The sequence below is a fragment of the Dipodomys spectabilis genome, unplaced genomic scaffold (genome assembly GCF_019054845.1).
Source record: "Dipodomys spectabilis isolate Male_0828 unplaced genomic scaffold, ASM1905484v1 ptg000053l, whole genome shotgun sequence".
Classification (NCBI taxonomy): Eukaryota; Metazoa; Chordata; class Mammalia; order Rodentia; family Heteromyidae; genus Dipodomys; species Dipodomys spectabilis.
In genome coordinates, this window is record NW_024870730.1 from 12,686,792 (window position 1) to 12,709,238 (window position 22,447).

The 22,447-nt window shown below is 44.8% G+C and overlaps 2 protein-coding genes across 3 annotated transcripts in view; one reads left to right on the plus strand and one right to left on the minus strand.

Moving 5' to 3' along the window:
- The first annotated feature begins 3,958 nt into the window (after positions 1–3,958).
- Positions 3,959–9,897, plus strand: Lyrm2 (LYR motif containing 2). Of its 2 annotated transcripts, none has more exons than XM_042679547.1 (3): positions 3,959–4,040; positions 4,496–4,636; positions 9,694–9,897. In XM_042679547.1, exons 1-3 carry the CDS (start codon positions 3,996–3,998, stop codon positions 9,859–9,861), a joined length of 354 nt encoding a protein of 117 aa, XP_042535481.1. In that variant the 5' UTR covers positions 3,959–3,995; the 3' UTR covers positions 9,862–9,897. The 2 variants fall into 2 exon arrangements, with proteins under 2 accessions (XP_042535481.1, XP_042535482.1); XM_042679548.1 differs by lacking the exon at positions 9,694–9,897 and adding an exon at positions 5,080–5,408.
- Positions 9,898–11,958: 2,061 nt separating this feature from the next.
- Positions 11,959–22,447, minus strand: part of Ankrd6 (ankyrin repeat domain 6) — a 166,928-nt gene continuing 156,439 nt past the window's right edge. The window contains exons 11-16 of the mRNA XM_042679568.1: positions 21,185–21,319; positions 20,174–20,359; positions 19,653–19,805; positions 16,247–16,360; positions 14,992–15,118; positions 11,959–12,952 (exon numbers count right to left, since the gene is read on the minus strand). Of these exons, the coding sequence (XP_042535502.1) occupies positions 12,381–12,952; positions 14,992–15,118; positions 16,247–16,360; positions 19,653–19,805; positions 20,174–20,359; positions 21,185–21,319 (1,287 nt within the window). The 3' untranslated portion in view covers positions 11,959–12,380. The remainder of the gene's footprint in view (positions 12,953–14,991; positions 15,119–16,246; positions 16,361–19,652; positions 19,806–20,173; positions 20,360–21,184; positions 21,320–22,447) is intronic.

Sequence of the window (22,447 nt, forward strand, 5' to 3'; positions counted from 1 at the left end):
AGAGCTCAGGGACAGCACCCAGGCCCAGAGTTCAAGTCCCATGGCCACAAAAAATAATAATTAAAAAATACTAAACATAGATAATCCCTGTGTCCCAGCCATACAACTGTTAGGCATCTACCCAGATCATTATAAGTCACAATATGGTAAAACTTGTGCATCCATGTTCATTGCTCCATTACTCACAATAGTCAAGTTATAGAAACAGCCCAGATGCCCTACAATAAATGAGTGGTCAATAAAAAACATGGTACATATACACAATGGAATTTTACTCGTACATTAGGATAAGGTTGTGTCACTTGCAGGGAAATGGATGGACGTAGAAAAAAATCATGTTGAGTGAGGTAAGCCAAACTCAGACTATGTTCTCATGTGGAAGTTTAAGATCTAGCATACACTAGAACATGATAAATTATACAGGACTCTAGACATTCACACACAGTGAGACCAAAGGAGGATACTCAAGGGAGGAACACAAGGCCTGATGCTTCTATGCCTCTGATGATCTAATATTTATCAAAATGAACTAAAAAAAAACATAACGACATAATAACATTCAGGATTCTGGGCATTCATATTCATATACAGACTAAATCAGGATACTGTTAGGGGAGGAGCCCCAAAGTATAACTTCTCTGAACTTTTAAAATACTATTTATCAAAACAAATTGCAGCAAAAGGAAACGAGGATTTTTGGGGGGTAGTGGTAGTGGTGGTGATTGTTTTTGCTTTGGGGCTCTTTTTTGTTTGGGGTGGGGGGGTGTAGGGAGGTAGGTACAGAGGAAAAAGGAAAGAGGAAGGGTTAACAAAGGATGATATTGGCCAAAAAAAAAGAAATGTACTCATTACTTGACTTATGAAATAGTAATCCCTCTGTACAACATCTTAATCATAATAAAAACTATATTTAAAATAGCTATTCTTGTGTTAATATTGTAAGATGATTTAGAGAGAACGACATGTCTTTGCACTAGTGCTTGAACTTGGTTCAATGATTGCTATGCCATCATTTTACCTCCTAAGCCTCCCTCCAGTTCTTTTTGCTCTGGTTATTTTTGAGTTAGCTTTTTGCCCTGGCCAGCCTGGGCCACAATCCTGTTTTACACTTTCTGACACAGTTTAGACAACACCCAACTTTTTTCTGTTGTGATAGGGAGGTCTCCTGAGTTGTTGGTTGGTTTTTGCCTAGGCTAGTAAGGCATTACAGTCCTTTCCGTCTCAGCATCCTGTTGTAGCTGGGATGATAGGCTAGTACCACTGCACCTAGCTAGCTGTTGGTAGAGATGGAGTCTGGGAAATTGCCTGTGACCTCAAACCATGTTCTTTCTGATCTATGCATCCTGAGTAGCTAAGGATTTACAGGCATGAGCCACCAGGACCCAATAACACATACACACACACACACACAATTCTATGGCCATATAGCATACTAATAGAAGATTCTTGTAAGAAATTAGGGTCCTGCCATATAAAAAATACTCAAAATTAATGCTAGGGCTGGGAATGAGGCCCACTGGTAGAGTGCTTGCCTAGCATGCATGAAGCCCTGGGTTTGATTCCCCATTACCACATAAACAGAAAAAGCCGGCAGTGGAGCTGTGGCTCAAGTGGTAGAGTGCTAACCTACACAGAGAGAAGAAGAAATTAATATATGCCTAAGCCAAAATAAGCCTGAATGCTTTAACCCCTAAATACAATTTACCATGTAGTCAAAATATCACAAAGCCCAGAAAAGGTAATGATTTAATAAGTGGCACAGCAATTACAGTAATGTCCAGGAAAGAACCTAGATCTGCCTATGTCAAACAAATTCTAGCTGGAGCAAATATTTTAAGAATTGAAATAAACAGTAAAATGTTACAAAGCCTGTATGGGAAAAGTTGAAACTGGAAAGTCTCAAAAGAAATTACCAGGGGCTGGGAATGTGGCTTAGTGGTAGAGTGCTTGCCTAGCATGCATGAAGCCCTGGGTTTGATTCCTCAGTACCATGTAAACAGAAAAAGCCAAAGCAGTGCTGTAGCTCAAGTGGTAGAGTGCTATCCTTAATCAAAAGAAGCTCAGGGACAGTGTCCAGGCCCTGAGTTCAAGCCCCAGGACTAGCAAAAAAAAAGGGGGGGGGGGAGGTTTTGGGGAAATCACTAGGTGCTAGTGGCTCATATCTGTATCCTAGCTACTCAGAAGGCTGAGATCTAAGGATCACAACTTGAAACCAGCCCAGTCAGGAAAGTCTATAAAACGTTATCTGCATTTAACTACCAAAAAGCCAGATGTAGAGCTGTAGCTCAAGTGGTAAGGCACTAGCCTTCAGCAAAAAAAAAAGCTCAGATACAGTGCCCAGGTCAAGCCCCAGGGCCAGCACCAAACGGAGAGTGGGGAAGAAACAAAAAAACACACAAGAGGGGCTGGGAAGGTGGCTCAGTGGTAGAGCACTTGCCTTGCATGCATGAAGCCCTGGGTTCGCCTCAGCACCACATAAGCAAAAAGAAAAAAGCCGGAAGTGGCACTGTGGCTCAAGTGGTAGAGCACTAGCCTTGAGCTGAAGAGCTGAGGGACAGTGCCCAGGCCCAGAGTTCAGGCCCCACGACCAGATCCAAAACACACACACACACACACACAAGACAGTACAGACTTTATTTTATCTGTCAAGAAATGACCAAAACAAAAGAACAAAGAACAAGAGCATGTAAACTAGAATACAGCTTTTATCATTAAAATAAACCTGCCGTCAACTAAATCAACGAAAATGACTAGTTATTTAGCTTCATTAGAACTTTAAAAATCTGCAAAATTTTTTCCTGTTTTATAGAAATTTTGAATAACATACCATTGACACCATTTTCATAGAGCTAGCATGCTTCACAGCTGATGACAGGTGTCACCCAGCTATTAGCTAAAATGCATTCAGGTTAAAGCAAAAGAGCTAACGATTCAAATTCTTACACGTGCACGATCCTGTTTCTTTGTAGTTCTGGTGCTTGTGAGGTAGAGGCTGTTTCACTTCACACTAGAGAGAGAGGAAACAGGTGGGGAAAAGAGGCTGGAACGCAGCTTTAGGAAAAGCATCTGAACTCTCAGACCAGGCATGTGCAATCAAGCAGGTGCTTCGCAAAGGGGTAACTGAATGGATGTTTGAGGTGGTACTTTAATTAGATACAGTACTGTTTGGAAAACAATATGGCAAAAAGTTCACTAACCTCAATTCTGGATATCCAACTTTAGGATGTGTAGCGTGCGTCATGGAGATTAAACAATTAGAAAGTAAAAGCTCGAGGCTGGACATGTTGGCTTCTTCCACCTGTGGGACAGACCTTGAAGCCTTGTCACAAACGCTGATGACCACTGCTTAGGGGAAATACTTGCAAAAAGAGAATGGAGCCAGGCTTAGGTGGGTGCATAGCTGAAATCCCAGCTATTGGGGGGCGGGGTGCAGAAGCAAGCAGAATCGATGGAGTTAGGGGAACGTTCATCAAACTCTAACTCGGAATGGGGGAGGGAGCTGGGGATACGGAGCGATTGTCTAACATTTAAAAACCCTTCGTGGAATATCCCCACCATGGGAAGGCGTGCGGGACGCCAACACTGAAGGGACAGTTCCGAGCGCGGGCCTCGCTCTCCCGCGCGGAGGCGGGGGCGCTGGGCCACCAGCCCCAGCCCAGGCCTTTCCAACGGCGCAGGCTGACACACACAGCGGGTCCAAAGGGCACACGAACTTAGCTGCCTCCCCTCCGTGAAACACTTTCCTCCACGTAATAGATGCCTCGCTACATCGCACGCCGAGACCTGTGCCCGGCGCCTTCCGGCTCGTAGTTGGCGATCCCTGCTACTGCAGTCTGACGCGTGCCCAGGATGCACGCCCCGGGCTTCCCTCCCGCCCGCCAGGCTCCGGCTCCCGGACACAGCGCCGTCTCCTAGGACACCGGCATAGCCCCGCCCCACACCCCCTCACTTCCGCTTTTGCGCATTAGCGTTTGGAGCCCTCCGTGGGGGAGATCATGGCCGCTTCCCGTTTGCCGCCAGCTACGCTAACTCTAAAGCAGGTACCAGCCGACTCCGTTCTTCTAAAGCAGCAATTCTAGATTCTGAACCTCTTGACTCGCAACCCTGTTGATAGAGTGGGACAGGTTGGGATGAAAGGGAAACCTGGACAAGTCCCGGGCTCGAGCCCGTAGGCGTGGGGGCGGGACTTCCTGCTGCGGGGCGGGGCGGGGCGGGCGCTTCATCTTCCGGTCTCTCAGGCCAAGGTAGAGGTGTCCTGCTGCACCGACCCGTGGTAACGCACCAGCCAGACCACGCCACCGAACCATTTCAGCTGGGCTAATTGCACACAGGTGTTGCTGATAGCTATGGTAGCTTTAGGAGACGGGCGACCCTCTCTCTGACAAGTAAGAGTCAACTCAAGTTTCTTAAGAGTAAGCAAACGCCCCCCCCATGGCCACTTTCTTTACCAAGATAAAAATGAAGACCCCCCCCCCATTTCCCCTCTCCTGAATAGTTCATGAGAAGGCAACAGGTTCTCCACCTCTACAGAAGGATTTTGCAAGCAATTCGACAGGTTCCAAATGATTCTGATCGCAAATACCTGAAGGACTGGGCAAGGGAAGAATTTAAAAGGAACAAAGGTGCTACCGAAGAGGTAAGAACTAGAGAACGGTGAGGGCAGCCCCAGACTCTTGAATTGATTTGTGAAATGCTAGGAACACCTTGGAGAACGAATGTCACCGAGATGGTATACTTTGATCATCAATGATCATTGCTGATTTTTTAATAAATATTTCAAATTTACTAACATTGCTGTATCTGGACATTAGCGTTACCTCGCTTTCATGCTGTTCCATATAGCTTTTGGCTTTCGAATATGCAGCAGCTCTAGTTCCCACTATTGGTGGTGTGGGTGTAGGTGTGTGGTTTTGGTGCTGGGACTGTATGAGAGCCTTGTGCATGCCAAGTCCACACTCCACCACTGAGCTACACCCCCTGACTCCCTACTATTGGTTCTTGACTATAATAAATAAAACAGTAGAACTGTACCTTGTTGAGCCTGGTAAGACAATGACTAGATTTCACTTTCTCCTACAGGATACCATCCGCATGATGATTACTCAAGGCAATATACAGCTAAAGGAGTTAGAGAAGACACTTGCTTTAGCAAAATGATAATTATACCGTATCTGAAGTATTTTCAAATCTCTACTTTTGATAGTTCAAAGTCAGTCAAATGGCCAGGTATCTAGCACATAAAAAGAAGATCACAATCATCAGGGAAAGGCAAAAGCCAAGAGAACATTTATTTCACTTACACTACAATAGAGTCTGTGAATAAAAATGAAATAAGTGTTGGTGAACATATAGAGAATTTGGAACCCTAATATTGCTGATGGAAACAAAATAACTTCAGGCACTATGAATAAAAACCTTAGTTCCTCATCAGGTCACAGGGAATTCCATGTGATTTAGCAATTCTATAAGAAGTCTGTTCATGGGCTGGGAAGGTAGCTCAGCGGTAGAGTGCTTGCCTTGCATGCATGAGGCCCTGGGTTAGATTCCTCAGCACCACATAAGCAGAAAAAGCTGGAAGTGGCGCTGTGGCCCAAGTGGTAGAGTGCTTGCCTCAGCTGAAGAGCTGAGGGACGTTGCCCAGGCCCAGAGTTCAAGTCCAGGACTGGCAAAAAAAATCTGTTCATGAACATTCAGCATTTTCATGATAACCAAATAGTGGAAACAACCAAAATATCCATTAACTGATAAATGGATAAAGTACAGAATATTCATACAATAAAAATATTTGATAATATAATCTGATAAATGATACACATGAATGGATTTTAATACCATTTTATAGGAGCTAGTTATAGAAGATAGCATGTGATTTTGTTTTCATGAAATATCTCAGCGCTGGTCCTTGGGCTTAAAAAACTGCTTGGGCACTGAGTTCAACCCCCAGGACCAACACAGACACACACACAAAAGTATATATACACACACAGACCCAGTGACTATACTCAAATCCACTTAAAATGTAGGATATGTAAGTTTAAAAAACCTGTTCAAAATAATACTGAATTTAGGAATAGAACTATACTGACCTCAGGAAACACTTCTTGGAACTTTGTTGGAAAAATCCTTCTGCATTCCCTTTCAAGACTGAAGTATGTTCTTCAGGGTGTCATCACTTGTTAACCAAGGACTCTTAAAACTGCTGTCCTGAGCTCTTGAGCTCAAGGCTAACGCTCTACCACTTGAGCCACAGTGCCACTTCTGTTTTTCTGCTGTTAATTGGACATAGAGTCTCACAGACTTTCCTGCCCGGGCTGGCTTTGAACCGCGATTCTCAGATCTCAGCCTCCTGAGTAACAAGGATTAAAAGCGAGAGCCACTGGCGCCCAGCTTAGAATTTTTTCTTAAAAAAGCTAACGAACATATTGAACTACCAAAAAGGGGAGAGAAGACAAGGAATTCCCACGATTAACTTAACATCCAAATGACGTGAATAATTAAAGAGCTAGTTACATTTTCTTCTACCGACCTGAAGAGGATAATTTGAAGAACACCAACACAGACAAATACAACAAAGTTGTTTCAGGTTACTCTTGGAAAATGTCTAATTTATACAAGTACTTTAGTGAAAACAGAGGAGAACTCTGGGATTGTTGTTTTTGTTTTGTCGGTTGTGGGGCTTGAACTCTAGGCCTGGGTGCTGTCCCTGAGCTCTTCAGTTCAAGACTAGCACTCTACCACTTGAGCCACAGTGCCACTTCCGGCCTTTTCTGTTTATGTGGTGCTGAGGAATCGAACCCAGACCCTCATGCATGCGAGGCAAGCACCCTACTGCTGAGCCACCTTCCCAACCCCGGATTGTCAACCTTGTATCCAACACAATTCTGTTTATCAACAGAGCTCAGAAATTAGCCCAGCACCTGAAAGACAAAGACAGAATTTTGCAGTGATACAAGTGTGGTATGGTTCCATGCAGGCTCAAATATAGACTGCCTCTTTAAATGTTAAACTTTTATTCCCAAAGCTTATTGTTTGAATATTCAATTTTATGTATGTAAACTATAATAAACCAATTCTTTTATATTTAAAAAGATCTTTTGGCTGGATGTTGGTGGCTCACACATTGGTAGGCAGAAATGAGGACGGTAGTTCCAGCCCAGCCCCAGACCAAAAAAAAGCTCTCAAGACCACATCTCAACCAATAGAAAGCTGGATTTTGATCAAGATGAACCTCTCCGGCAGATGGTGGTATACACCTATCATCCCAGGTAGGCAAGAAGCATAAATAGGATACCCATGATTTGGCTGGCCTGGGCATAAACTTGAGATCCTATTTGAAAAATAACAAGCAAAAAGGCCTAGAGGAACATGGCTCAAATAATAGATTGTCTACCTCCTTAGTACTAGGCACTAAATTAAAATGTATCATTTGGAATTTTAAACTCACTAGACTAGTATTGTGTAGATATGCCTAGAAACAAAGACGTTTGTAATAACTATAGATGGTGGAATATATTCTATGCTGTTTGTAGTATAGCAGTTATACCATTGCCTCTCCTGCATAGGCGGAGACCTCAACTTGTCTAAGTTGTTCCTGAACAGCTGGGGAAAAATGCTAGTAAAAGCAGGAAGCAGGCCATTGGCCCTGAGATGGGATTATGTGTATGGTAAGGCCCAAAGGGGATTGAGACAAACTCATCTGCCAGACTATAAATCACTAGGGCAATTGTCTCTGCTTGTTAGACTTTTGTCAGTCGTGGGCCTTGAACTCTGGGCCTGGGTGCTGACCCTTAGCTCTTCAGCTCAAGAGGAGCGCTCTGCACTTGAGCCACAGTGCCACTTCTGGTTTTCTGGTGGTTTATTGGCGATAAGAGTCTCACTGGCTTTCCTGCCTGAGCTGGCTTTGAACTGTTATCCTCAGATCTCTGCATCTAGCCTGGCAAGCATTACAGGCATGAGCTACAGGCATGGGGTCACTTGTCAGTCTTTTAATAAGTTATCTTTTGTCTTTTGATTGAAAAGTAACTTTTTTTTTTTTAATGTTGTACTATGTCTTTTGAGACTCTTGGATTTAAGGCAACATTTTTTCTTGGGTGCTGGCGGCTGAGATCACAGTTCAAAGCCAGCCTGGGCAAAAAAGTCTGAGACTCTTATCTACAGGTAACTATTAAAAACCAGAAGGAGAGGGCTGGGAAGGTAGCTCAGTGGTAGAGCACTTGCCTTGCATCCATGAGGCCCTGGGTTCAATTCCTCAGCACCACATAAGCAAAAAGAAAAAAGCCGGAAGTGGTGCTGTGGCTCAAAGGGTAGAACACTAGCCATGAGCTGAAGAGCTGAGAGACAGCACCCAGGCCCAGAGTTTAGGCCCCACGACCGGACCCAAAAAAAAACCAGAAGTAGAGCTGTGGCTCAAGTGATAAGAGCACCAACCTTGAGTGACAAAGCCAAGGACAGTGCCCAGACCTTAAGTTCAAGCTCCAATACCAACACCAAACATACATAGAATATTAAAGGGAAAGATAATTTCCCCCTTATTACAAATAAAAGGTTAAAGTTTCACTCACTAAAAAAAATTTAAACTGATTTTTAAGTCATCTTTGTCTTTTATCATCCGCAGATGTACTTTAACTGATAGGAACAATTTGTGTTTTGTTTTGCTGCCTGGGCTTGAACTCAGGGCTGGGCACTGTCCTGGAGCTTCTCTGTGTTTAAGGCAAACACTCAACACTTGAGCCACAGTGCCACTTCTGCTTTTTCTGTTTATGTGGTACTGAGGAGTCAAACTCAGGGCTTCATGCATGCTAGGAAGCACTCTACCACTAAGCCACATTCCCAGCCCAACAGGAACAATTTGTTAAAATATAAAAAACCTTGGTTTGCTCAAGACTTGGCTGTACCAAACTGAGGTTTCTTGGAGGGGGGGGAGGGGGAGGGAGGGGAGGGTTGTTTTTTGTTGTTTGTTTTGTTTTGGTCGTGGGGCTTGAACTCTGAGCCTGGGTGCTGTCCCTGAGCTCTTCAGCTCAAGGCTAGCACTCTACCACTTGAGCCAAAGCGCCATTTCTGCCAAACTGAGGTTTCTTCCCCCTCGTTTCCCAGTACTTTCTAAGTGGTCAAACAGCTAAGGTCGCACCAGAAACCTTTCTATGATCCAGTGGCTGTACTCTGACGCAGTGCTCCTGACCTCAGCTTTGAAGCCAGTGTGTTGTTTCTAAAGTGTACCAGTGAGGTGGTTTGGGTGAAAGTGCTCTGACACACACAGTAAAATGAAGTCAACCACGGCAGATGGAAATAGGGGCTAAGCCTTGAGCAAAAGAGCTTGGACCCTGCATTCAAGACCCCGCCCCCCCCCCCCCAAAAAAAAAAACCAACAAAAAAAGAAAAGAGGGGCTAAGCAATGTAGTCACACTTTCCATCTTTTAAAATAAGTAGTTTAAGCCAGACAGTGGTGAGAAAGTTTAATGCTTGGAGCAACACAGATTCAAGGTGATACAAACACTAAATAGGCAACATGCATCTCAGGTATACCAACATTTAACTCAGAATAGAAGAGGCAAACATCACTTCCTTTATTTCAGACTCCAAAATCAAAGGTGAGAACATATTCAGTATATCCCAGGTATTTAGTATACTCAATAAAGTATTAACATTTTTTTGAAAAAAAACACTAATAATGTACAAATTTTCTGTTTTCCATAGCTTTTCCCGACATCTGCTGAAAGTTTCCAGCCTCAATTGAAACATGACCTACAAGACAGCGGTACTGCTGATAGTTCTCTGTCTTTGGAAAGGCCAGCTGAGGCATTTGCTTATTTCAGCCTGCAGCACAGGGGAAAACACACACCAAGCCCGAAAAACCAGACTTAATACAGCTATTGCAAATAAAACACTGTTGCAAAACCAGATAATGGTGGTGCATGTCTATAATCCCAGGCTGAGGTAGGAAGATCACAAGTTTGAGCTTAGCCTGATCTGTAATGAGACTCTCAAAAAAGAAAAAAATTAAAACCCCACTTAAGTGTGGAGTTAATAGGCTGACTGGCATTATTCTGTTTTCTGCCTCACTTGATTTTCTTTCATAACAGAACCAAGAGATAAACTCGAAGCAGCGTGCTACACCAGTCCATTGCCCTTTCTCGTTCCTCCCTAGTCTCTTCCCTCTGCCTTTTGACTCAACAAAAACCACCCAGTTCACAGTGGTAAGCTACCACTGCCTTGAATAGGAGGTCCATACTTAGCACTCTGTGGTCTAAACTTGCTAGTCCAGTTACGACTATTTTTTTTTTTTAGCATTTCTCAGGATACTTTGAGGTAATAGGAAGTATTTTGATGAGTGATAATAACTTCTACTTGAAGTACAACTTGCTGAACTTCTTGGATTTTTTTTTTCCTTTGAGTAGTAGTCAGGTCCCCAAATAACAGAAGTGATGTAAGTGGGTGATTCCTTGGTTACAATAGGTTTGGAAGAGAAGGTACCCCCTAGTCCTATAGGCCTGTGTGTATATTAGGAGAGGGGGAGGTGAGAAGAGTCCACAGAGATGGGGAATGGCTGCACAGACACCACCACCACCCAAGGACAGGAGCAAGACAAGGCCACAAACACATAAGGTCAACTTGACATGCATCTGAAATACTTTCTGACGATGTCTATGTTCATAGATTGGTATTAAAACCCATAACTCCTCCACAGAGGAGCTGAACATCCTGTTTTTCTAGGTTTCCCATATGTCAGCAAGTCAGTATTTTCTCTTTGGCTCAATGAGCAGCATTTATTCACAATTATAGACAACAGTTTGTAGAAACAGAATTGGGGTTTCTATTTATACATACACATTTGTTGTGGAGTTTTTTTGGGGGTGAGGGGCTCGAACTCTGGGGCCTGAGCGCTGTCCCTCAGCTCTTCAGCTCAAGGCTAACACTCTACCACTTGAGCCACAGCGCCACTTCTGGTTTTCTGGTGGTTTATTGGAGATAAGAGTTTCACTTCCATGCCCAGCCTGGCTTTGAACCATGATCCTCAGATCTCAGCCTCCTGAGTAGCTAGGATTTAGAGGCATGAGGCACCGGTGCCCGGCTCATACATAAACATTGGTGAAGATGGCTAAACCACACATTCCAGAGGATGAGATTTAGGGAGATAATTAAATCCAAAATTTCTACATCGCCAAGCTACTGTTATCACTTAGTTTTTGAACTTCTTCTATTTCATCAGGTAGTAAAGCCTCTTCTTGTGCCTTAACAGCAGAGTATAAATCAAGTAATCCAATTATCTGGATTTCATCACTGCAAAACAGACAAAAGCCTTTGCGGTTATTCAGAGATAGAACTCAATTCAAAATAAAATACTTTCAGGAACTTTATAAAAACAAAGGTGCTACCATCCAATAATAGGCTGAATATGTTGAAGGTCCAGGCAGTTGTTACATGATTTTTTTTCTTTTATTAATCTGCTTATTGTGATTAATGAGGCTGAAATGCAGAAATCATAATCAAAAGACTGGAACTTTTCTCATTCTGGCTCATTACAAACATTGCTGGTAGCCAATTATTCATTATAATAAAACTGACTTAAAATTTTAAGATATACTGGATCTCTGGGCGTCATGAACATCTCTTTTCCTTCAATGTCAGGTACTCTTCCTCTGGTGGAAACACCAGCATTTAGTGAATTACAAATTGGAGAGCAATGGACTAGTACATCTCAGAGTTCCAGCTCTGGTACAGAAAGATATTCTTGTCTAGGCACAGCAGGTGAATACATGTACATGAATGAACACAAGCAATCAGGTGTGTTTTTTTCTTTTTCTTTGTGGTTGGTTGTGGGGCTTGAACTTGAGGTCTGGGCTCTGTCCCTGAGCTCTTTGGCTCAAGGCTAGTGCTCAACCACTTTGAGCCACAGCACCACTTCCAGTTTTCTGGTGGTTAATTCGAGATAAGAGTCTCATTTTCCTGCCAGGGCTGGGTTTGAACCTTGATCCTCAGATCTCAACCTCCTGAGTAGCTAGGATTCTAGAGGTGAGCCCCCAGTACCAGGCAGGCCCTGCTTTTGACTTCTTTTACATGTCTTGAAAGTTTAGGATCTAGACATAAACATCACATGATTTCTTAGTGTGACTTGCTAAAACTGAGCTTTTGAACTCCAGATGAACTTGCCTTGAGGTTTACAGCTTCTAATGAAACCTGAAACTAAGCAAGCTTCCCCTGGTTTCAGCCTCGTTGTTGACATTGTAATACTTCCAAGCATAAGAAGCAGGTGTCTGGCATATTTTAGTAATTGGCGATTTTTCTTAAAAGGCAAAGTCTGCATACAATAAGCGATTCCCTGGGTGTAGCTATTTGGCAGTTGCAGAACCCAAAATTTAAGAATCTTCCTTTGTTCCCAAGTCTTAATTTTCCTTCTGCACCTTACTCCTCAATTTAGCAAGTTCCTCTTCGAGACTTTTAATGTGCTCCTTCAGTATGGCCTTGTCTTGCTGGGCTTTCTGATTGGCTTGGCTTCGTGCTTCTTCAATCTTCCTTTCATACCACTTTTCCATCTGGGAAGAAACAGCTTCAAAGAAATACTGGGTGAGCTCCAGTGCTTGAGAAGCATCTCGAACATGAGGGGCAGTCTGCTCACCACCTGCTGCTGGTGGAGCTGGACCGCAGATGCTGCTGGCTGCTGGCTGCTGGCCTCGATGCCTTGTCTGCCCACTTTTCCCAGACTTCTTGGTTTGAGTGCCTCTGTTGACACAGGGCCCAGCCTGCTGGTCACCTTTAGCTGCCTCACTGGAGGGTAGCAGGCCTGCCTGGACCTTGACTTTCCTCATCCGGGAGGCTGTACAGTCTGAGGAAGACAGCTCTTGTTGGAGTTTCTGGGTAGCAGTGGAATTGAGGGCCTTTTCCTTGGGCCTAACTACCTGAGAGGAACTGTCCGATGTCACTGCAGGACCTGCAGTTGCCACCGATGGGTCCATTCCTGTTTTAAAGGAAACCAAACATCAGAGACACCACACTCACTGGCCACAGGGCACGGGGGCGGTATTGGCCTTCTCCGTCACAACCCACCATGCAACTTCTCCATGGTCTTTTTCACCTTTTCATCCCAGGACTATCATTTTGACTTGGCACGACTCTCAAGGATTCTGTTATAAGCTGAGAAAATTGGCTGATGTTTTTCCTTTAGCCTGTCTCAGTGTACTCCAAAAGGCTACCAGTTACATTTCCTAATGCCAGCTCACCAACAAGCATCTCCAAACACAAAGGGGCATTAACCAGGTGAATGAGTACCCTTATTCTCTAGGACAAATATACCAGTTCAGTTTTCTTTTTTTTTCCTACCCTTCTTCCTTCCTTCCTTCCTTCCTTCCTTTTTTTTTTTTTTTTTTTGGTGCCAGTACTGGGGCTTGAACTTAGGGCCTTGTGCTTTTACATAGCGTTTTTGCCTAAGGCTGGAGCTTTACCACTTGAGCCACATCTCTACTTCTGGCTTTTTAATAGAGATCAGAGTCTTTTCAGATTTGTCTGCCTAGAGCTTAATCCTCAGTTCAGCCTCTTGAGTAGCAAAGATTCCATGCAGGTGGGAACCACTAGCTGGACCAGCAAATGTACCAATTTCTTAACCCGGACTCCAATTTGGAAAAGTGATTCTATTCCCATTTCCCACAATTCCCAGTACAGGGCCACAAAAAGCTCTAAGACTAGTCCCACCAAGAAAAAACTTGCTCAGGGTATTTCCTAATGTGTCAACAGATAAAAGAATATAGCTCCAGGCATGGCTCTGGTTACACGAAACATTTGGCATAGCCACGTCCCTCTGTAAGGACTGCCAGGCTCTGAATGCTCAGAATTATCCTCAGTGAAATCACTAGGGTGGGCTGGGAAGGTGGCTCAGTGGTAGAGCGCTTGCCTTGCATGCATGAGGCCCTGGATTCGATTCCTCAGCACCACATAAGCAAAAAGAAAAAAGCCAGAAAGGCTCAAGTGGTAGAGAGTGCTAGCCTTGAGCTGAAGAGCTGAGGGACAGTGCCCAGGCCCAGAGTTCAGGCCCCACGACCGTACCAAAAAAAAAAAAAAAAAAGCACTAGGGTGCTTATGAAGTACTCTCCTTGATATATATCTTAGTACGTGGTGCAAGCTCAGTGCTTAAACTAGACTTAATGAGGCTTTGCATAACTGGACAAAGGCTGAAGGCCAATCAAAGAGGAGAAAGGGAAAAGAGCACAAAGAGGGAGAGTGTCCTGCTGAGGAGATAGACAGGCATTTATCAGCACTTGTCCTTGGGGTTGGCTCCACACCCATCAATATATATTTTTTTTTGTAGCAAATTCGTTATTGTGATTAAGTGATTACATAATTTCACAAATTTTACAATGTTGTGGGATAGTGATACTTAGTTAAATTCACAAACACATTCTAACTTTCATGGGGCAAATTGTCTATCATGGACTATAAAGTTTGAGTTTTGACAATAGTAATTTCTTCCACATCGGGTGAGGTGTACTTTCCTTTCTTTTTGCATAGTGTCAGCTGTTCCCTCTTTCCACCCATTCTCTCCCTCCCACCACTGCCATTGAGTTGCTTAGTTTGTTTTGATCAATGTAACACCCATCAATATTACACCTGAGGCACTGTTAATACTAATCAACAATTCTCTTATTCCTTCCTTCAAGTATGTCTTGGTTTTTATTAAGTTCATTTTTGATGGTGCTAGGGATTGAACCCAAGGCCTTGAATACTAGGCAATCACTCTTAACTATGAGCCATATTTCCAGACTCTCAAAATACAATTTTGCAAATGAAGAATAGTTACACTAACTAAGGAGGCTTAGGGGAGAGGAGCCTAAGTTCAAGGGCACCTTATGGGATTTGAATATGTAGCTGCAAGTGAACCATGGTTCTTGCCCAGTGTTTCCATGGTGCCACCTTGTGGACTGCCTTTGGATCAGCAGAGAACATATCTAGGGACGGGGAGGTTTCATTACCTGTGGACACAAGAGTTCTGACTGTATTGGTTACCTGTAGAGGAGTCACATGTGGATGGTGTGGATTTAGCCCTGGAGGTCCTAGAATCTCCAGAAAGCTTCAGTTCCAGATTCTGAATCTTTAACATGCACCAGGTTTTTAATTCATCCACTAAGGACATCTACAAAAAAAATCATTAGTATACAAAAGAGAAAGGTGAATTTGATAGGTGGCTTATAAATTAAAACATAAAGAATAAACTTTTAGAGCTGAGCATGGTGACTCATACCTGCAATCCCAACTACTCAGAAGAAGAAAATCAGGAGGATCACAGTTTGACACCAGCCCAGGCAAAAAGTTGGTAAGATCCCATTTCAAACAATCTAAGCTGTACTTAGTAGAGTATGTCTCCCATTCCAGCTAAGCAGAAGGCATAGGTAGGCATAGATGGTAGGCATAGATAAAAGAGCTCTGGTTCAGTCTGGCCCCAGAAAAAAGTACAGGACCCTATCAGAAAAATAACTAAGCAAAAGGAGCAGGTGCATATCTCATGCATAAGGCCTGAGTTCAAACCTCTGTACCAATAACAACTTTTTTTTTTTTTTTTTGCTGGTCATGGGGCCTGAATTCTGGCCTGGGCGCTGTCCCTCATCTCTTCAGCTCAAGGCGAGCGCTCTACCACTGGAGCCACAGCACCTCTTCCAGCTTCTTCTGCTTACGTGGTGCTGAGGAATCGAACCCAGGGCCTCATGCATGCAAGGCAAGCACTCTACCACTGAGCCACCTCCCCAGCCCCGCAATAACAATTTTTTAATGAACTTGTGAATTATGATAGTTGACATAACCATTTTGACAAACCTAAAAATTACAGATGACTCTTCATCCACCAGCCATGCTTACTTAGCACTCCAGACCGAGAGCCCTCTATAACCTTCACTAAGTGAATTAGAGCCACATTTGTCCGACACAGCACCCAGGCTCCTTAAAGGCCTGAACTACTGGTACACTCTCAAAGAGTCATTCCATAGCTATTGTTGCAGGGAGATGCCAAGCCACCATGACTGCTTCCACACCGTTGCAATGGTTCATAAGCTTTTCTTATACACAGGAGACTCTGGCAGCCGTGTGTGACTTCCCCCAGTATATTCAGTAACAGACCCCACAGACTGTGCTACTGGCTGCATTTCACTATGCAATGCAAGTGTTCTTCTGGAGCTCAGCATCTGTGTTTTCAGGGCTGGGTGTCAATCTTTTAACTTAGTGGCCATTCAATGAACCGTAGTAAAGAGCTAGTGGAACCCAGTTGTACCTGGCGTTTCTCTCCCTCGTGCTTCTCCGCATCAGAGTGCTGTTGCAGGCGATTCAGGCACTCTGTCCTCTCTGCTGACAGTCGCTCAACCATCAGCTTGTCCAAAACACGCATCTAAGATTCAAGAGAACAGAGAGAGATTAAAAACATCAGGTTGGGTTGAGGTAAGGATGAGCCCTGTCTCTCCACAGATGGATGGGCTCAGGCCTGCCAAGCAGGGTTTACAAAGCAGGCAAGTAAATTTCAACAACCCATTCTATTCTATTTTCATATGGTGATCCTGGGGCTCTCCAGAATTCCTGTGCACATTTCCATAAGGCCAGTTTTCTTTCTTTACTGCATCTGAAGTCTTAAAAATACAAGCCCTAAGCCAGGCACTGACTACAGGCTCTCACCTGTACTCCTAGCTATTCAAGAGGCTGAGATCTGAGGATCCTGATTCAACGCCAGCCTGGGCAGGAAAGTCTGTAAGACTCTTATCTCCAATTAGCCACCAGAAAACTGAAAGTGGTGCTGTGGCTCAAAGCAGTAGAGTGCTAACCTTGATCAAAAAGATCTCTGAGACAACACCGAGGCCCCAGCTTCAAACCCACAACTGACCAAAAAAATTTTTTAAAGATACAAGTTCTGATAGGCACTGGTGGCACACACTTATAATCCTACTCAGGTGGCTGAGGTCTGAGGCTCACAGTTTGAAGCCAGCCCAGGAAAGAGAAAATCCACAAGTCTTATCTCCAGCTAACCAGCAAAAAACAAAAACAAAAAACAGAAGTGGAGATGTGCTTTAAATGGTAGAGTGCTAGCCTTGAGCAAAAAAGCTAAGACACAGAAACTAGGACCTGAACTCAAGCCACAGTATTGGCATAATACGTACATACATACACACATACATACATACATACATACATACATACATACATTCATAGCTGGGCACCAATGGCTATGTCTGTAATCCTAGCTATTTAGGAGATCTGAGGATCAAGATTCAAAGCCAGCCCAGGCAAGAAAGTCTGTGAGATTCTTATCTCCACTAAACAAAAAAGCTGTGGCTTCAGTGATAGAGCACTAGCCTTGAGCACAAAAAGGTCAGGAACACCACCCAGACTCAGAGTTCAATCCTCAGAACCAGCAAAACAAGAAGAAAATAAACCAAGTTTTGTGAATACTGAATCAATTCATGCCACTTGAGCAAATGCAGATCTTGTAGGCCAAAAAAGAACTATAAGCTTTAGATCATGAGTTTCAAGACTACCTAAAAACAGGAGCGATTGCTTCACTGTATTCTACCTGTGCAATTATAACAAGCTGAATCTTCCATTTCATCCAGCTTTCCCAGAGAGAGGGTATTTTCACTGCTTCATAAAAGGAGTCAAAGCTTATGTAGACAGGTGTGGAAGGCATTTAAAGGATTGCTTTAGAGCACAAGTGACAGTCACCTTTTAGTCATGTACCCTTTTGTGGCCTTTCTCCATTCTGATATTCTTTAAAGGCCTAAACACCAACTTGGGCTACATTTTTACTGCTTTGACAATGTCCAAATGGGAAAAAAAAAATCAATATTGTTAGCAGAATCCAGCCAAAAAGGCTCACTGGCGAGTTCCTCTCCTGTTGGTGATATAAATGGCATTCCACACAGTGATGTTCAGAAATATGCAAAGAAGTATCAGTTGTGGAGCTACGCGAGCACTTGCTGATCTGCCCCTTCTGTCTGCAGGTTTGTCTGTGAAGTCTCTGTTTTGCAGGTGTGGCCTACTCTCTCCGTTCCCATCTTCACCCTATAGAAGCGAAGAGCTCTAAGAAGAACCATGTATACATGGAGCTGGTTCACAGGGCGCAGTGGACTGGTGCAGGCAACCTGAATCACCCGGGCCCTGGGCCTGTCCCTGCCGTATAGAATCCAGTCTTTCACCTCCTTCATATTAAAGAGGCCCTTGGAATACCTACCATTCAAATCATTTGGCCTTCCCTGGGCACAGTCTAGCTCATATGGATGGGAGTGTGTGTATGCACATGCGCGTGCACGTGTGCGTGCGTGTGTGTGTGTGTGTGTGTGTGTGTGTGTGTGTGTGCCGCGCGCGCAGCGCACACACTGATATGGGGGATTTATCTCAGGGCCCAGGCACTGTGTTCAATGCTGGCGCATTTGAGCCACAGATCCATTTCCAGACTTTTGGTGGTTAACTGGAGATCAGAGACTCATAGACTTTTCCTACCCTGGCTGTCTTTAAACAGCAATGACAGTTTACAGGCGTGAGCCATTGGTGCTTGGCTAACTTTATAATTTCTAATTATTTTGTAAATATGCTCTGTAAATGGGACTATAACACTGTATAATCAAAAGCAGTTTAAGCTCCCCTCTGACCCCCCTCCACCACCAGCTTCTTTTTTTGTGTGTGGGGGGTCCGGTTGTGGGGCTTGAACTCTGGGCCTGGGCACTGTCCCTCAGCTCTTTAGCTCAAGGCTAGTGCTCTACCACTTGAGCCACAGCGCCACTTCCAGCTTTTTTTCTCATGTGGTGCTGAGGAATCGAACCCAGGGCCTCATGCATTGCAAGGCAAACACTCTACCACTGAGCCACCTTCCCAGCCCAACCACCAGCTTCTGTTTTGAGATAAGGTGTTTCTATATAGACCAGGCTGCATCAAACTTTTTTTGGTTGTGGGGCTTGAACTCTGGGCCTGGGCACTGTCCCTCAGCTCTTCAGCGCAAGCCTAGTGCTCTACCATTTGAGCCACAGTGCCACTTCTGGTTTTCTGGTGGTTTATTGGAGATAAGAGTCTCATAGACTTTCCTGCTGGGCTAGCTTTGAACCATGATCCTCAGATCTCAGCCTCCTGAGTAGCTAGGATTACAGGTGTGAGCCACTGGCACCAGGCTGGCTTCAAACTCTTGATCCTTCTGCTTCAGCCTCCTGTGTGGTGGGATTATGGTATACCACACTCCAGCAAGGTTGCTCTTCAAAATTATAACTAAGGGACTGGGAAGGTGGCTTCTTAGTGGTACAGTGCTTGTCTAGTATGCATGAAGTCCTGGGTTCAATTCCTCAGTACCACATAAACAGAAAAAGCAGGAAGTGGTACTGTGGCTCAAGTGGTAGAGTGCTAGTTCAGTGACAGTGCCCAGGCCCTCAGTTCAAGCCAAGGACTGGAAAAAGAAAACAACAACACCACCAGCAACAAAATTATAACTAAGTATCCATGAACAAGACCAGGGGTCCTTCTCAGGGCACACAGCACATGCAAAAGCCTATGTTCTTTATTTGCTTTTTGGATGCTGGGGATGGAACCTAGGGCTTTGTGCATGCCAGGAAGTGCTTTCCCGTTGAGCTACAAGCACAGACCTAACACTTCTGATTTCATTTTTTGCCAGAACAACTGGCAACGAGGAGGCCATGCCATTTGCTTACTTGGTGCTGCGTCTTCGTCTCCATCTGCCCCAGCTTCGTGTTCATTTTGTCTTGAACCGCCGCCAGTTCTGCTTTTATCTCCTCCACAGTTGCCTCCAACTGATTCTCCAGCTTGTTGATGAGTGGTTCACAGCGACACCCATCAATTGGTGCCTAGAATGAACGCAGAAGAGAAGTCAGCCCCCCGCCCCCTTTCATTCTTCCACAAAGGGGAGCAGGGCTGCAGCTGATAGAGAAGATAGACTCATCCCTGTCCTGATTCTGGAATGTTCCATGGCTCAGCTCTAGTAGGCACTGAGGACATAGAGAAGGAAAGACCTGGTCCCTGGTATCAAGCTGCCCATCTCTCCACTCTGGGGCCCGCAGAGATTTGTCACCAAAGAATAGTGCAGAAAGCTCCCGTCGGTTTGTTACGCCAAAGTGGCGGGAGTGGATGGACACCATTTGGGTGAAGGGACCCCACAGCCCCACAGCCTCCCTGCGGAGGCTCCCGTGCCCATCTCCGGCAGGCCCTGGGGTACCTGCATCACTTTCCCATCCTTTCCCCGATACAGGGTATACAGCTGGTACGCTCTGAATTCATGAGGTGGTGGTGGGGATGAACCCCGATGCTTGCTCTTCTTTTTGGGGTGATGATGGGTATGAAAGTTCCTCTGGGGTCCAGGCTGTTGGTCAGCTGCTGGGGTGGGGTCAGACAAGGCCGACACCTGTAAGGGAGGAAGAGACAACATCTCTGAGCCTGTGACCTTGCCAGGATAACTCCAGCCAGTGGCTCCCATCATCCCCACTTATTGGCCAAGAAGCCCATCTTCTTGTGCCCCATGGTGTTCAACTCAGAGCAACACACGTCCAAAGAAACACATAGGTCCACTCACCCATCCAAACTTAGTGGGATTTAATTTTTTCTTTCTTTTTTTTTTTTGACGGTCCTGGGGCTTGAACTCGGGGCTTAGGCACTGTGCCTGAGCTTTTGTGCTCAAAGCTAGCGCTCTATCACTTTAGCCACCACTCCACTTCTGGCTTTTTAGTGATTAATTGGAAGTAAGAGTCTCCTGGACTTTCTTGCCTGGGCTGGCTTTGAACTGTGCTCCTTAGATCTCAGTCTCTGGAATAGCTAGATTATAGACATGAGACACCACATCTGGCTGTGAGATTTAATTCCTTTTTTTTATTGTTGTTGGTGGTGGTCATGGGGCTTGAACTCTGGGCCTGAGTGCTGTCCCTGAACTTTTCAGCTCAAGGCGAGCGCTCTACCACTTGAGTCACAGCACCACTTCCAGTTTTCTGGTGATTAATTGGCGATAAGAGTCTCACAGACTTTCCTGCCCGGGCTGGCTTTGAACCACGATCCTCAGATCTCAGCCTCCTGAGTAGCTAGGATTACAGGTGTGAGCCACCAGCGCCCACCAGAGCCACCACTGAAACAGTGTTTCAGTCACATGATGCCTTAGCTGCTAGCAGGATGGGCAGCAAGACCTCCCAACAGCTCTCCTCCTCAGCCACCACAATGCCACTGTCACCTGCCTCCTGACCTTGGGTCTGGACTTTCTCCTCCGGTTATCCTTTGCTCTGGGTTCAGGAGAGGCGGACAGGAAATCTTCCCTGGCTTCTTCTTTTCTGAGAGCAGCCTGTTCACTGCTGGGAGTGTCCCCGGCCGACACACTTCCCTACAGGGAATAAAAGCCAGAACCTGTTCACCTGGCCTACCACCAGCAAGGCAAAGCTATCTGCTTGTAACACTCCATTTGGTAAGGGGAAATTTTTATGCCAGTAAATTTCAGATACTAGAATTGCCTGTTGGTCTTAATATTTGGCTTGTATCTTGTTAGATCCCTCATGAAATCTTGTCTATTCTAGAACCCTACACAAAAAAAAAAACATTAGAGATTTGGGTCTTTTCTACTTCAACTGAATATAGTCCCACTCATTTGGGGAACCTTATGGCAGAGAATGAGAACCATTAAAAGTGAAATATATAATATATATAATATATATTTCTGTTCCTTGTGAGAATTTCTTTTTTTTGGGGGGGGGATCCAGTCGTGGGGCCTGAACTCTGGACCTGGGCGCTGTCCCTCAGCTCTTCAGCTCAAGGCTAGCGCTCTACCACTTGAGCCACAGCGCCACTTCCGGCTTTTTTCTTTTTGCTTATGTGGTGCTGGGGAATCGAACCCAGGGCCTCATGCATGCATGGCAAGCGCTTTACCGCTGAGCCACCTTCCCAGCCCCTCTTGTGAGAATTTCTATAATTTAGTTTATATAATTTGTGTGTAGGAACTCAATCAGAGTGACAATGCCTTAGCCTTGGAAATTGATGAGAAGATCCTGAAATGGCATACAGAAGAGCCAGTGCTTGGTGATAATATTTTATGTGCCAAGCGTTGCTTCTGTATCCTAACTGTTCCCTCAGAGACTCTCAGGACAGCCAAGGACAGCTGAGAGGCTGTTCACTGCACAAGGGCCCTCACTGAGGGGGGAAGGGCAAGGGACACCATTCACCCCATGTCCTGTGCAGGGCTAGCCTACCTCAGAGACTTCTTTTTCTGATTGGCACAAAGGAACCATATGGGCCAGATCCATTCTCTAAGGGGAAACTGAGGAAACAAGCTATGCTGAGGGCTGTCATCAGGATCTCCTGTAGGGTTTGTTCCAACAAGACTGTTGGACTTTACCCTAGAGTTTCTAACTGTGGGTCTGAGATAAGGCCGAAGAATCTGCATTTCAAACAAGGACCCAGGTGACACTGGAATACCACACTTTATTTTTTTTGCTAGTCGTGGGGTTTGAACCCTGGG

Coding starts and splice junctions, on each gene's coding strand:
- Lyrm2 (XM_042679547.1), top strand. CDS start 3,996: ATGGCCGCTTCCCGTTTGCCGCCAGCTACGCTAACTCTAAAGCAG. Junction 4,041..4,495: donor CTACGCTAACTCTAAAGCAG/GTACCAGCCGAC, acceptor TCTCCTGAATAG/TTCATGAGAAGGCAACAGGT. Junction 4,637..9,693: donor ACAAAGGTGCTACCGAAGAG/GTAAGAACTAGA, acceptor TGTTTTCCATAG/CTTTTCCCGACATCTGCTGA.